The sequence below is a fragment of the Manacus vitellinus genome, unplaced genomic scaffold (genome assembly GCF_001715985.3).
Source record: "Manacus vitellinus isolate BGI_N305 unplaced genomic scaffold, ASM171598v3 scaffold_23_pilon, whole genome shotgun sequence".
In the NCBI taxonomy this organism is placed as follows: domain Eukaryota; kingdom Metazoa; phylum Chordata; class Aves; order Passeriformes; family Pipridae; genus Manacus; species Manacus vitellinus.
Window position 1 is genome coordinate 7,731,463 of NW_021939718.1, and position 14,950 is coordinate 7,746,412.

Sequence of the window (14,950 nt, forward strand, 5' to 3'; positions counted from 1 at the left end):
TAGACGGTATTCCACGAGAATTGAATGAGTAGGTGAGAGCTAAATAGACAAGTTATTTGTTGTTGAAAATCCTCAGAACATGGGGCTTTTTCTTTCTAACCCTCCCTGGTAGGATCTAAGGTTTTGTAGTCCCTGATAGAGGTACAATTGCTGCCAAGGGAAATGTACAGGAGGACCAATGTTGACTCAATATCCCCTTTGCTTCCCAGATGTCCATCTTTACCTCTCCAGGAGGGCTGCTCTGCATGGGAGGGAGAGACCGAGGAAGAACCTGTGAAGATGGGGCGGCTGGGATCCCTCTCTATATACTTCTATTTAGAGATGTGTATAGTTATAGTTATACCTAGGTAGTTATAGGTATATAGATATTTACATATGTAGATTGAATATTTGTATAGGTATATTTATATATTTATCTGGTTATTTTTATATATGTATGCAGTTGTATAGATGTATAGTTATGGTGATGTAGTTATAGGCATATGGATATTTAGATAGGTGTATTGATATTTGTATAGATATATTGATATATTTATTGATATATGTATATTATATTTATAGCTGTATTTAATTATATTTATGTATGTATACGGTTGTATAGCTGTATAGGTTTATTGATGTAGCTATAGGTATGGATATTTAGACTGGCATATCAATTTGTGTATATTTATATATGGATTTCCTATGTATATATTTATGTGTTATATATAGTATACCGTATATAAGATATATTTATAAAAATATAAATATAATACACATTAATACTTAATTGTATTTTTGTCTCTATTTTGTTATCTGTTTATATAGTTATATTTAAATATGTATAGAGTTTTATAGTTATGTAATTTTATTTATGTACGTATAGTTATAGGGTTATTTCGATAGGTATATTTATATTTGTGAATTTGTATATAGGCTGTACAGTTGTAAAAATCTGTAATAAATTAATTTTTTTAAACTTAAATTGATATTTGTATAGTTTTATATCAGTAGCACAGTTGTAGCTATTTAATAAATTTAATTTTTTAACTAAGTTGATTTTTGTGTATTTATGTATCAGAATCACGGGTGTATAATTTTGTAATGTAATTTTTAAACTTAAATTGACTTTTGTGTATTTATGTCTCAGTCACAGGGGTGTAGTTATTTGTAATAAATTTCATTTTTTAACTAAGTTAATTTTGTGGTTTTATATATCAGCAGCACGGGTGTATCATTTTGTAATAAATTTAATTTTTTAACTTAAATTGATTTTTGTATTTTTATTTATTGGCAGCGCAGGTGTAGAAATCTGTAATAAATTTTTAAACTGAAATAAGTGTTTTTTGAAGCAATTAGCAGATTTTGGCAATGAGAGAAGGGGACGGGGAAAATATCCAGACATGCCCAGCAGATTCCCCAGTTCCAGTAAAGCTGGTGAATGAAACTGCAGATTTTGGATATACAATGGAGCCACAAGCTTGGCAAAAACTCAGTGCAAAGGCCTACTAAGAGAACGTGAGTCCACTCAGTGTAGAACTCAAACCAGGAGCAAATCTGGTAAGGATAAATCTTTTAAAGTGAAGGTGACTCCTTGGGGCCTTTCCCTGCCACGGGTTTTGTCATTTTTATTCAAAAGAGGAGGAGCTTTATCCCAGGAGTGAAAGAAAACTCCGTATGCATCAGTAAGGTCTGGATGATATCGGGTGGCCTGAAAAAGTGCAAACTTTTTCTCAACTTTGACCACAATCGATGTCCTTACTAAATGTTAAAACAATTGTATAGTGCATGTGCTATGCCTGTATCCCCCCCAAAAAAACCAATGAGAACCAACAACCAGCCAGGAAATCGATAGAAAACAATGGGCAACAGAAATTACGCTGACTCACCTGGCTCTTTTCTGTGCAAATATCACATCTTCAAGCTGCATGCCCAATGGAAATGACCAGGGACAAATTTGAAAATGGTGCTAAAAGAATTAATCTTGCAGGGTAGAAGATTTATGAATCTCTTTGCAGAACACTGGTGTGAAGGACAAGGAATCGGAATAGGGAAAATCTCAGAAATGGAAAAATATGTAGAGCAATTGAACGGACTTTATGATGCAGGTTTTATAGTTATTATGTATACACACATTGTATGTTCCCCCCGAGTTTGTATCTTCCGGGCATATCCCGGCCTGTCCACCTCCCTGCTCCCCTGTTTCTCTGCCGATTGGCTGGAGGAGCTGCAGGGAGGAAACAACCTCCATTCGCCCCTTCTCTCCTCGGTTCCTCCCACGTTCCTCCCTCCTTTGCCTGTGCCCCTATCCTGATTTGCTCCCCTGTTTGTCTGTCTGATACCCCACCCTATGTTCTGGCCCTTTCCCTACCTGAACCGATAAGAATCTGGCGCACGCCTGAATAAACCATTCTACCAGCATCCCACCCTCGTGTTGTGCCACAGTCCCATCCCCTCTTCGGACTGCGGCACACTGGTGCGTAAAGGAATTAAATAATCAGAGGATGACTAGATGATGAGCACCAAAAGAATCTCATAGTTGTAACAGGCTGAATGAAGTTCACAGAGATGCTTTTGGTCTACAGAAGAGGAGAAGAAAAGTTTATGTGATAAAACAACAAATGTAGGAACTACCATCCCAGTGGAATTACAGTTATCACCAAAATATATGACTGATAACTTTACCTATGAGTGGCAACATATCTGTGGAACAAAATATTTATAGCAAGGCAATGAACTACATTTCTTAACTGTATGAATATTTCTGTGAATATCTGATGCAAAAATATACAGCTGTCAGGACTGAGCCATTACTCACCCAAGGCTATAGTGGAAAATTTCTTTGTGGGCACACTGTTTTCTGCCAGTTTATGAACTTAACTTCTTACCTAGTTCTCAGTTCACAAATTACTTCTCCATGTGAACATTTTCACAGTGCAAAGCGTGTGGAGTAACTTTCTAGAAAAAATGCTGCTTGCTTCAGGAGAAGTATTGTCCCTCATTAGTAGAAACTATCCCCAAAGCTTCAGTGAAATCTGGGAAAAGGCTAAAACTAATAATTGAAAAAAATACTTTAAAAACCCTTGTTTTTACTGGGGTTTTTACAACTGATTAAAGGGTCTGCAGGCTCTAAGAACAGACAATGCTTCTGGGGGGCTCAGGATATAGCAGTAAATCTTCTCAACACCTGGTGAGCAGAGTTCTGTTACCTTGCATCAACCTGTTTTGCCGGTATGGTATTTTCCTAAGAGCAGCTGCTCAACTCCAGCAAGGAACAGGCTACCACAGCTGGGATAAAACACACCAACTGACAGACACTTCAGGTCAAATGGTTGCTATATCTCTTCCTTCTATATTCTCATGTGACACTTTTCTCTGCCACCCAACTATGGCTGAAAAGTGCTCTTTAGTGTATCACAGCTGTCTGTTTCCAGATGAGACACTGTGGTGCTGAGAAAAATATCAAAGACTGTGCTGAGCATTTAAACCAGAGCCCTCATTAGCATGAGAGACACGAAACACATTACTATCGAGTACACAAACACATTTACCACCCTTTCATCCAACAGCAACAGCAGAGGGTGGTTTAAATCCAGACTTAGGGAGGGAGGTTTTCTACAAGCTGACACTGACAGGATAAGGTGCAATGGTTTTAAACTGAAAGAGGACAGGTTTAGATTAGATGTTAGAGAGAAAGTCTTTACTGTGAGGGTGGTGAGGCCCTGCCACAGGTTGTCCAGGGAAGCTGTGGATGTCCAACCTCTGGAAGTGTTCAAGGCCAGGTTGGATGGGGCTTAGAGCAACCTGGTCTAGTGGAAGGTGATCCTGCCCATGGCAGGGGGGTTGGAACAAGATGGTCTTTGAGGTCACTTTCAACCCAAACCATTCTCTGATTCTTGGAAAACAGCACCGCTGCTATAATAAAATTCTTGTTGATTAGCTAAATCAGATAGGAGAAGGGGATTATCTTTAGCAAATGTAGTTTTCAAGGGGGATTTGTTTGCTGTTTTTATTGGGCTTTGATGGTTTGGCTTTGTTTTTGGTTTGTTTAGTTGTTTGGGTTTTTTTAATTCTTGATAGAACTCAAAAAGGTGCAAAGAAAGGAATTAAAGATTTTGGAACTGGAAAAAGATCTGAAAACAATTCATTTCTCAGCCAGGCCTTCCCCTGACTGCTAGTAGTTAAATAGGTTTGCTTTGGTAGAACTACAGGTTTTCAATCACTCTGTACAGTAGCATTTTCCATCTAAAGAATAATTTCTGAAACACCTGACCTGGTAGAAAACAGCCGCATCCTCTGAGTTTCCTTCACTGACATTTGACATCCTTCCAGGTGCCAGAACTATGCCTGAGACCTAAACCTGCAGCAGGACGTAGGCAGACAAAGAAACAGATAAACCTTGTTTTGTTCAGCTAATTTGTGCCAATAAGGGAAGCAAACAGCTTTTGGTGTGCAATCTGCTGTCTCTGGTTTCCTTCCATCATGTAGTATTGCTGCTGGAGCATGTCTAAAGGTCAGTTTCATCATGAAAATTCAGTCTGTTGGGCCTGAACAATTTTTACAAATCAAGAGCTGGTTTTTTGCTGCCATTTCCATCTGTTGAGGAGTGAGCAGAGTCACTGCAAGCATCTGAGACTAATGACCTGCTTCTCACAGCAAAAGATAAGCCTCTTTATTTATCCTCCAGTATGGCAAGAGAGATTAAGTTGTGAGGGAGTTGTAAACAGTAATTTCATTACAATAGTGGTATTACCAAGTACCAGAGATATAGCTGTGTGCACAACTGATGAACTTCAGACATTAGTCCTTTAAGTGGTCCAGAAACTTAATTTCTAGTTATTTTCATAGCTCAGATAATGAATTGGATTGATGAATTGGATCAAAAATGGACTGGCTCAGTACTGGGTGGCTGAGTGACTTCTGTCCACTTTCACAACTCAGAGATGTGGGAGCTCTCTGGGTGGGAAGCTCCAACTCTCCTAAGAAATTCCTCCAGGCAGCTCCTGCTGTGACTAGAAGAACTTTAAATATGTCATTTGACATTGCAGGTGAATAATCTGGCCTTTTTAAGTGATGGTTCTTGCTGCAGCATTGATCTGCTGATACACAGGAAAGACAGTTGTGAACAGCTGGTGCTTCAGAGGCAGAAATAGTTACCCTGGGTAATTGCTTGGACATGGAAAAGCTAAAACGTGCTTTGTACATACTTTCAGAAAGTTTGTGCCAGAGTGTCGCTCAGGGCCTTGGACCATCTGGACTATTAGGGATGAACTGAACAGCAGCAATTCTGACCATCATTTAGAAACGCAGGATGGAGCCAGGTAAGCCAAGGATCCCCAAAGCCTTAGGCAAAAGGCAAAAAAGTTAACACATGACTTGCATGGCCTTGCCTCTTCACTGCTACTGTCTTTTGCCAGAAATAACTGAGCATTAGCCCACATTCAAATGCTTCCACCAGCACACAGCCTACGATCACTTGCTCCCTGAGAGCCCCATGATGGCTCTAGCAAACATAACAAGGATAGCACAAGCTCCACCAGCTGGCCTAGAACTAGCACTGATGTCTCCCTGATCGTTCAGTCTGACTCCACAATTAGAGCACAAATAGGTCTAAATATCATCTAAGTTTCCTTGTCCATGTCCTCCATCCTTCAGTGATGTCAAATCTTCCCCTCATGGCATCGCTATCCTGAATTCCCACACATGAGAACTTCTCCCCATGTTATTCCTGGAAGTCTTTCTTATTCTGTACCCTGAATACATCCACTGTCAGCACAAGCATTGGATTTTGGTTCTAAAAAAGACTTAACCCAGTGCCTTCTATCTGGAGATGAGCTGAGTTTGGCTTTGAAATGGCTCTGCTTTCAAACCAGCAAAAGCAAATACTGAAAATAAAGGAAATAAAAAAGCTGATAGACTTGCTTAGGCTCTTGTTTAAAAAATATCAGAACAATGTTTCAGGTGAAATGTCAGTCTCTTTTATACTTCAAGTGCAGAGAGTACACACTTCTAGACCTTTGAGAAACAGAGCAGCGTTGATTCTAAAAAATAAATAGTGACTGAGAAATAACGCTGTTTCCCTTTAATTTTTTTGCAATAAAAATAACTTGCAATATTTGACAATGAAGTTGTCCGTTATCCATTCTAGTGGTGGATTTCTTTACCAAATTAAAATAGTTGCTTCTCTTTGCCTTTTTTTAAGATATTTTTCTTTAAAAATCAAAATACCTGTTCTTCTTTGCCTTTTATATTAAAATAATTTAAAATAATAATATTTTTAAAATAAATCTTTTTTCTTTCCTGAAAGAGTAATTTTTTATCTCTTATTGCAAGGCAATGTGGCCTCTAAAATTTGCTCGTTTATAAACTGAACAACAAAACAACCCCTCTGCTGTTTAAGTCCTGGGTCCCCATTAACCTCAGTCATGTGTACCTCTGCCAGACATATGATTCTCATTATGCACTATTGTATTCATTTCTTTTTGCAATAAGTAATTTTTATTCTACTCTCCTGAGACAGTGTATCTACTTGACATATTATTTCAGTAAATTTCCTTAAACTGGGCAACTCCAGTCTTTGTATTAATAGGAAATGAAAAGTATTATCTTAAAAAGTGTTTTTCCAAGATTTAATATGGGCTAGAATCAAAATTATTACTGTCTCCTTCAATAATATTGTCAATAACATAAATCTGTGCTGAAACAATTTTATTTGTTTGGGACATAGAGATAAAATTATGACTCAGGATGAATTTTGCACTAGAACTTGCCTGTCTGCCAGAACATGTACTCTCTGCACGCTGCCCTGTTTGTCATCAGACAGTGGAGAGAAACCAGAGCAGAAGTGTGGGTGGCTGGGCAGAGAGGGGGACTGGAGGCAGGCTGAGGGCATCGTCCTGTGATAAACCCAGCTGCCCCTGCTGCCTACTCTGCCTTAGGCATCTGCTGCACTGTGAGTGTGCGGCTGCAGCAGGAATTCTTATGGGAAGAAGCATGTCCAAAATGGCCCTGGGGCTCCAGGGGCCCATGGCTGTGTACCTCACCACATGGGTGCCACCCTATAACACTCCAGCCCTGGAGCCACAAGCTCATGGGCTTAGCCTAGAGTTTTACTTTAAAATATATATGTAGAGGGTTCTTCAACACCTTGAGATAGTGTCAGGAGAATAAGCCACACACTTGTTCCCAAGAGGCACTTTTTTTTTAGGGAGGAAAATAAAGGACCTTGGCAAAAGGAGGAGACAGATTATATAGCTACCAGCTCTCACATCTGGATGGCAGGGCCACGACTGCATGGCAAACCTATGCCTTTGGTTTTACCTGCTCTGGTCCTTATGGCCAACCCCCGCCAGGTGGGGCCTCTGACCCACTGGACACTCTGAGGCTCCAGGCCAGGGTGAAGGGCAATATCCTCACTGTCCCTGCTAATCTGAGGCTGGGTTAGGGGCTCCAGGAGCTGTGGGGTGTTGAAGTTTTCCAGGACTGTTTGTGACTGACAGCTGCTCCAGGGCTTCCCCATGTGGGCTCCAGGCCCTGACATGAGGGATACAACACCACCTCAGCTCCGTGAAGTTTGACTTATCCCTTCCGCCTCGCATACACCTCCCTGAACCCCCTTCAAGGTGTTTCTGACCCAACAATTACTGATTTGGTGTGTAAAACACCATCAGTGGGGCACAAGGGAAAGAGGAAAGGAAGTAGAAGAGAGAGAAAGCAGCAAGAGAGACTGTGTGAGGGAAATAACAATTTGTTTCCCTTTCTTTGAATAAAGAGCTGCAAGAGCTCTGCTAATTCTGCCAGTGCAGCAGCCTCTTGCTGGGCTGAGGAGAGTCCTGGGAGCTGGAGGCCTTCCTGTTTGAAGGGTGCCAGGATCCCCCGGGCAATCACTCCCTGCCCTTGCTGGGCATAGAGAGGCTGAAGCTGCTGCCCTGGGCAGAGGGACCTGCCACTGTCATTGCCTGCCCCAGCTCCTCCTGGGGCTGGTCCTGCTCTGCAGAGACAGGCACAGGTGAGGGATGCCTGGGACCCCTGGGAGAAGCAGCCTCCAGTGTGCTGACTTCCTCCTCCAAGTTACAGCCTTTGGGACCACTGGTGGGACTCTTCTCCCAGGAACTACTGGTCCTGGAGCTATTGGAGCTGGAGCTGGAGTTGCTGGAGCTGGAGTTCCTGGAATTGCTGGAGCTGGCTCTGGCCACAGGGCTGTTGTTCTCATCTCTGACTGCACCAGATTGCAGCAGCCTCTGGGCCTCCTTTCTGCACTGGCCCACAATTATGTTGATGGCACCATGGACCAGCAGTGCTGTGTGTTGCTCAAGAAGAGGCTCCAGCCCCTCAATCAAGGCCTGTACATTCAGCCCCTTGACACAGAGGTCGTGCAGGATGGTGCTCTCTGCGGCCTCAACCAGCCACCACCAGCTCCGGTATATTCCCTCCAGCCTCTGGCGCAGCCAGGGCCGCACAGGGTCCAGGAGCTGCTGTCGTCCATGGAAAAGTCCTGCCCAGACCTCAGGAAGAAGACCACCTCCAAACTCCAGCCCTGAGGCCCTCTGCTCAGGTGGGGATAGTTTACCCTGTGGAGAAGATGGATGGGATGCCACTGGGAAATAGGGGCTGTTCTCATCCAGGCCGTCAGGAGTTGTCCCTGCCATGCTGCTGCCATCTGGCAGCTCCTCAGGGGCTGTGATGGCTGTCTCCAGATAGTCGTCTTCACTGTCAGAAAACCTGATAGTCTCTATTGTTCTTCTGCAGAGTGGGCATGATGGATTTCTCTGAGCCCACCGCAGGATACAGCCCAGGCAGAAACAGTGGTGACAGGGCAGAGTAGAAACCACGTCCTTCTGAGTGTCCTGGCAAATGGGGCAGTTGCCGTCTGTCTCCATGGCCATTTTGTGCTCCGCAGTGCGCTGGGGAGAGCTGAGGATCAGGAGCTGCTTACCTTCACTGGTGTCACACATTGAAGGAAGGAGAGGCCATGGTCACTGGCTATGGCAGGAAGGGGAGGAAGAAATGTCCAGGTCCCTTGAGAAGGATGCCCTCCAAGCTCCCTGCACCCCTTCAGCCACCCCAGGGGGACATTGTCCCACACAGCCAACCTTCACTGCTGCCAGTACTCCCAGCTGCCTGAACCAGGAGTGATGGCCCTGGGACTGGCACTGAGATCTGGCAATGATAGGCACCAGCCAGCACTGGAACAAGCCTGGCTTGATTCTCCAGACTTCACTGTCCTGCTCACATGAAGTTCAGGCTGCGACCAGACAGGCCCAGGCTCTGCACACACAGAAGCAGACAGGGACAAGATGTCACAATACACTGTGATGTCACAATACACTGTGATGTCACAATCTACTCCTCAGTGACATCAGCCTCCCTGCCCAGTGACAGCACAAAAGGCATTCTGTCCCCCAGGTTCCCAAGATAAGTCATGAGGGAAGTGAGGTCACAATCCATTACCTGGTGATGTCACAGTTCACAGCTTGGTGACATCAGCCTCCACCCCCCAGTGTAGTCACAGCAGGCCTTCCCATGCTGCAGGCACATGGCATCAGCTAAAACTGGGCAATTCAGGCTGGAGACCAGGGTCCCTCTTCCCTTATGAGGATAGACTGGCAGGGGCCAGGTTTCCCAGTGAGGTTTTTGCCATCTCTCTGCTTGGTGGTTTCAAGCCCCATCTGGACAAAGCCCTGAGCACCTGATCTAACCCCAGCACCAACCCAACTTAGGCAGAAGCTTGGACCAGAGACCTTCCAAGGTTCTGTACACCCACATCCATTCTGTGATCTTTCCCTAATGCTGTGAGAAGACTCAAGTTTAAGATGGCCATCAACAGAGTCCATATCAGCAATTTTAGCAGGGTTTTAGGTTCATGTTCTATATCTCCGCGGTATTAGTCAGTTTAGCATCTGCTTAATTTGCAAAGTGTAAAGTTCTCTCTTCACACAGCCTTGTCCCACAGTCTGGCAGTGCAGCAGAACTGATGAACTCCAACTCAAACTGCCAAAAGTAATTGCCTCTGGATCAATGGAAAAATAACAGTCATGAGGGATGTTTGCAGCAGACTGGTCACATAGACCCAGGGCTTTCTAAAGGTCTCGGTGGTAAATTCTGCCCGTGCTGCCACATGTGGGTAGCACCCATACTGGGGCATAAGGGGAAAGGGAAGGGCACTAGAAAGGGGCAGAAAACAGCACCTAGAGATTGCATGAAGAAAATAAAAAATTCTTTGTTTTTCCTTGAATAAAGAGTTCCGAGAACCCTGTTATTGCTGTCGGCGGGGCGACCTCTTGCTGGGCTGGGGAAAGTCCTGGGAGCTGAGGGCCCTCCTCTTTGGGGGGTGCCGGGGACCCCGAGGTGAGTGGTCCGTGCCCTGGCTGGGAGAGGAGGGGCTGCAGCTGCTGCCCTGGGCAGAGGGACCTGCCACTGTCATTGCCTGCCCTGGCTCCTCCTGGGGTTGGTCCTGCTCTGCAGGGATGGGTACAGGGTGTGGCAGATTGTGATGCCTGGGTGGGAAGGCCTCCATTGTGCCAGCTTCTTCCTCCTGCACAGAGACTGCAGGGCTGCTGGTGGGAGTCCCCTCTCGTGAGTTGCTGCAGCTGGAGCTGGAGTTGCTGGAGCTGGTGCTGGAAGAACTGAAGCTGGAGTTGCTGGAGCTAATGATGGAGGAGCTGGAGCTGTAGCTGCTGGAGCTGGTGCTGGCTGCTGGGCTGTTGTCCTCATCCCCAGCAGCATAGGAGCGCAGCAGCCTCCTGGCCTCTTCACTGCACTGGCCCACAATGATGTTGATGGTGTCCTGGACCAGTGGCACTGTGTGTTCCTCCAGGATGTCCTGCAGCCTCTGGACCATGATCTCCTCATCTGGACCAAAGACACAGAGGGCATGCAGGATGCTGCTCTGTGCGTTCCTTGCCAGCCACCACTGGTCCCCATAGATGGTCTCCAGCCTCCGGTGCAGCCAGGGCCGCAGCGGGTCCAGGAGTTGCTGTTGTCGACGGAAAAGTTCTGCCCAGAGGTCAGGCAGGACACCACCAACAGCTTGGGGTGGTGTCCACTGTGAAGAAGATGGATGGGATGCCACAGGGGAATGGGGGCTGTTTCCTTGAGGGCCATCAGGAGCTGTCCCTGCCTGGCTGATGGCATGTGGCAGCTCATCAGGGGCTGTGATGACAATCTCCATGGAGTCATCAGAAAACCTCACAGTCTCTATCATTCTTCTGCAGAGTGGGCACACAGGATTTATGTGTGTCCACCGCAGGATGCAGCCCCGGCAAAAACGGTGGTGACAGGGCAGAGCAGAAGCCACGTCCTTCTGAGTGTCCTGGCAGATGGAGCAGTTGCCATCTGTCTCCGAAGCCATTTTTGTGCCCTACAGCACACTGGGGAGAGCTGAGGATCAGGAGCTGCTTGCTCTCCCTGGTGTCACACACCACAGGAGGGAGACACCATGGTCACTGGTATCCCAGGAATGGGAAGAAGAAATGTCCAGGTCCCTTAAGAACAACACACTCCTAGCTCCCTGAGCCCCGTCACTCACCCCTGAACCACCCCAGGGGATGTTGTCCCACACAGCCAACCTTCACTGCTGCAAGCACCCACAGTGCCCAGCTGCCAAACTAGCCAGGGCCAGGGAAACAGGAGGGATTGCTCCGAGTCTGCACTGAGATCCACTCAGCACCAGAGAAGCCTGGCTCAGTCCTCCAGACCTCACAGTCCTGCCTGGATGGACTTCAGGCTGGAGCCAGACTGGCCAAGGCTCTGCCTACAGAAAAATATAAGCAGTGAGGGACGATATGTCACAATGCATCCCCCAGTGGTGTCACAATCTGCTGCTCAGTGACATCACCTTCCACCAGCAGGTGATGTCACAATGGGATGTCTTCCCCTGCCAACACTCAGTGTCAGGAGAAAAAGGGAAAGACTGTTTCCTGTTTTCAACTTCTACATTTCTGTGTTGCTCTCTCCCTTGGCCACCTGTATCATGCATCCATGGCCTTGCGTCTTATCCCTGCTCCTGACCCCTTGCCAAGATTTCCTGTGAGGGGCAGAGTGGTGGGAATAGTCAGCATGGACTGCCTGCAGCTGGATGACACCTTCTCCTCTCACTGCCTTTCCTTGGGCTATGCCAGGATTTGGAGGACTTGGCTAGTTAGTGCCCAGCTCTGTGTGTGAGTCTCCCACTCCTGTGGGTCATGTCCCTGCCTCAGGGAGAAGCAGAAGGGAGCATTTTGCTCCAGTCTCACCCAGTGCCAGTGGCACTCACTCACAGTGCCATGTCCCTCTCCGCTTGCCAAGTCTCCATGCTTCTGCCAGTGCATTGATGCTCCTCAAAAGCACGAGCGATGGAGCCTGGCCCCACACCTGCAAGAAGGATCTGGAGTTGCTGTCCCTTCAGAGTAGGGTAGAAGGGCTGATGGCACCCTGCTCATGACTCTGGAGAGCCCAGGATCCACCACCACCTGGGCTGGGCTGTCCCACCATCCCTGCTACATCTTTAGCTCCAAGGAAGCCATGAAGGTCAGGCCCACATATGTTACAATAACTCATAGCTCAGAGAGAGGGATGAGACTGCCTTGCCCAGGTGGCAGAGGTGTAGGATTGAACGTTTGGCTCCTGCACCCGAGTCTTCAGCCTTTTGCCTTCAAGCAGCCTTTCTTCTGTGGGCAAGGGGAAGGTGTGTTTTATGAGAACAAGCTGCTCTTTTCTTCTCATCTTCTCACATATCAAGCCTCAATTTCTTCACTGAGCTTGAAAGTTGGAAGTACCTGTTTCTAAGACGGTTCAGATAAACTAGGTTTTAATGCTTTATAACCGAGAAGTTGTTTCCAGAAGTACATGAAATATTGCATTCTTGAGAGCAAGGGGAAGAAGCCAAAGGAGCAGACACTGTCTTTTCAGACTTCTCCCAGATCAGTCTGTCTGTGTTCCTCCAGACATACTCCGAATATTGCTAGTAACATCTTGCTCCACATTGTTGTCTAAATCAGGCATGAGGGAGGGCCACTAGCCTGGCATGTGGCCTCCAGCAGAAGCTGCTGCGGTGGACTATGTGCTGGTGCAGGATCTGTTGCTTAAAGCTCCCAGCTTAATACATTTATTAATACATAGCTCCAGATTAATACATTTCACTTCAGTCAATCAGGTATCGGATTTAATTATTTTAGCTTTGTGTTCTCTCTCTTCCATATAACAAGTGGTAATAGCAAGTAGACGGAAGCCTTAGGTGCCAGGCCACCTGTCCCTGCTCCCACTGGGTCTCCATTTCCTTTTTCTCCTCATTTCAGGAGCAGATCCTTGCTAAGCCATGGAAGGATGAAAACATCTACAAAAAACATTTACAGAAAGAAAAAAAATCAGTGGTTTACTGCAATGGAAGATTTGACAGTTCTGGTTTCTTAAGGTTTGTTTGTTTTTCTTATATTTAAATTGTCAGTAATTTTGCTCACTTTTTTACTGTGGAGAGTCTTAAAGCACACGATGATTTTCAGTCACATATTTGGCAGCAACTTAAGCTTTAGTCCTGAATGCAGATTCATATCTCCAGAAATATGGGAGCCTTTCCCAACAATGCCTTCCCATCTAATAAAAAGAGGAAAGTAGGGGCAAGAAGTTTGGAAAACACCAAGAGGGGCAGAACATTTGGGAGCAGGGTAAATCAAAGTAGAAACAACAAAATTAATTTCGTTTTCTCTTTAAATACAATAGAGGTTTCCTTTGAGCTTCTGGATTTATAGACTGTCCCATGCATTTTACAGACAGTAGTCTGCTCAACAATATCGCTACAAGACAAGTTTTTTTCTCTTCTTTCGTTTACTTTTGACAAAACTATGTTCTGCTGAGACAAAATATCCTGGTTTACTTTTCAGATTCCCGCTCTGAAAGCCAATGCTCAGCAACATCTGTGTGCTTGTTAAGGAAGTCTGTTAAGTGAGTTCAAAGCAAAACAATAGATGACAAAATGTTTTCAGTCCAGGAGTTGCATTACTTAATGGCTAGACGTACCTCTTATTTCCTATTCCTTACATGAAAAAGCGAAAATTTAAAAGGAAAATGAGAAATTGAACCTACTTGAAAAGCGTTGGTGTTGAAGAGTATTTTTCATTCTCCATCAGTCACAACGTTTGAAAAAAACTTGAAACTGAGCTTCCAGCAAAGTGACGAGTTACTATATGGAAATATTTTATGTGACACATTTCTACAGTTTTCTAAATGGGATTTAATTAATTGAGTTTTATTCTTATTTTGACACACTCATGGTTTAATATGTACTTCTCTGCTAGGGAACCTGTTATTTTACAATCCAGTCATTTTATGAGTTCAATTCTGACCAAGAGAAGCTTGAAGCAGTCAGTAAGAGCAAAAAATTTGATAATATCACCCACAAAATTGCTGAACTCTCTAAAACATAATTAATTCAAGCCAGCTATAAATTCAGCCCACGGAATCCTGAGATGGAGTGAAAGTAGGTTCTTCAAACACCTTACCCAGCTCCTTGTAACCCCTTTGTCGCTGTAAGAAGCAACGTGGTAAATGCCCATCCCTTGGATACATCACGGCATAAACATCTCTCAGGTTCTCCAGATCCTCCAGTCTGTTTGATGGCCTGCAAGCTCATCCGAATATGGTGTCAGCTTTGGGGACAGGCCCCAACTAAAGGTCCTCACTTAACAAACCCGCTGTGCCGGCTGGTGTTTTACAGTGTGCACAATTATGTTTAAGCCCCACTTTGTTTGCCAGGCAAACTGTGATTGACAGGTCAAACCAAAACTGAAAGGACCAAGGGCCTCTGCTGTTTGGGAAAGGTTAGCAAAAAGCTCGCATCCCACACTCCATTGCAAAAGAAGACACGGATTCCTGATGGCTATGCCAGGCTTGCTCAGCCCTTGGACAGCTGCTCTCTGGCATTTCCAGGGGTTTGCATTTAGCCTTGAAGACCCGACCTGTGTCAGGAGACCAGTGAGTGCAAGAGCTCTTTCTGCTC

General features: G+C 45.3%; 2 protein-coding genes across 2 annotated transcripts; both read right to left on the reverse strand.

Moving 5' to 3' along the window:
* Nucleotides 1-7,740: 7,740 nt before the first annotated feature.
* On the reverse strand, nucleotides 7,741-9,103 carry LOC108639710. Its single transcript, XM_018072813.1, has 2 exons — nucleotides 9,072-9,103; nucleotides 7,741-8,932 (listed from the first exon to the last, which is right to left on the reverse strand). Exon 2 carries the CDS (start codon nucleotides 8,862-8,864, stop codon nucleotides 7,863-7,865), a length of 1,002 nt encoding a protein of 333 aa, XP_017928302.1. The 5' UTR covers nucleotides 8,865-8,932; nucleotides 9,072-9,103; the 3' UTR covers nucleotides 7,741-7,862.
* Nucleotides 9,104-10,003: 900 nt separating this feature from the next.
* LOC108639705 (serine/arginine repetitive matrix protein 2-like) lies at nucleotides 10,004-11,704 on the reverse strand. The gene has a single exon (XM_018072808.2). It carries the CDS (start codon nucleotides 11,327-11,329, stop codon nucleotides 10,235-10,237), a length of 1,095 nt encoding a protein of 364 aa, XP_017928297.1. The 5' UTR covers nucleotides 11,330-11,704; the 3' UTR covers nucleotides 10,004-10,234.
* Between the last annotated feature and the right edge of the window lie 3,246 nt (nucleotides 11,705-14,950).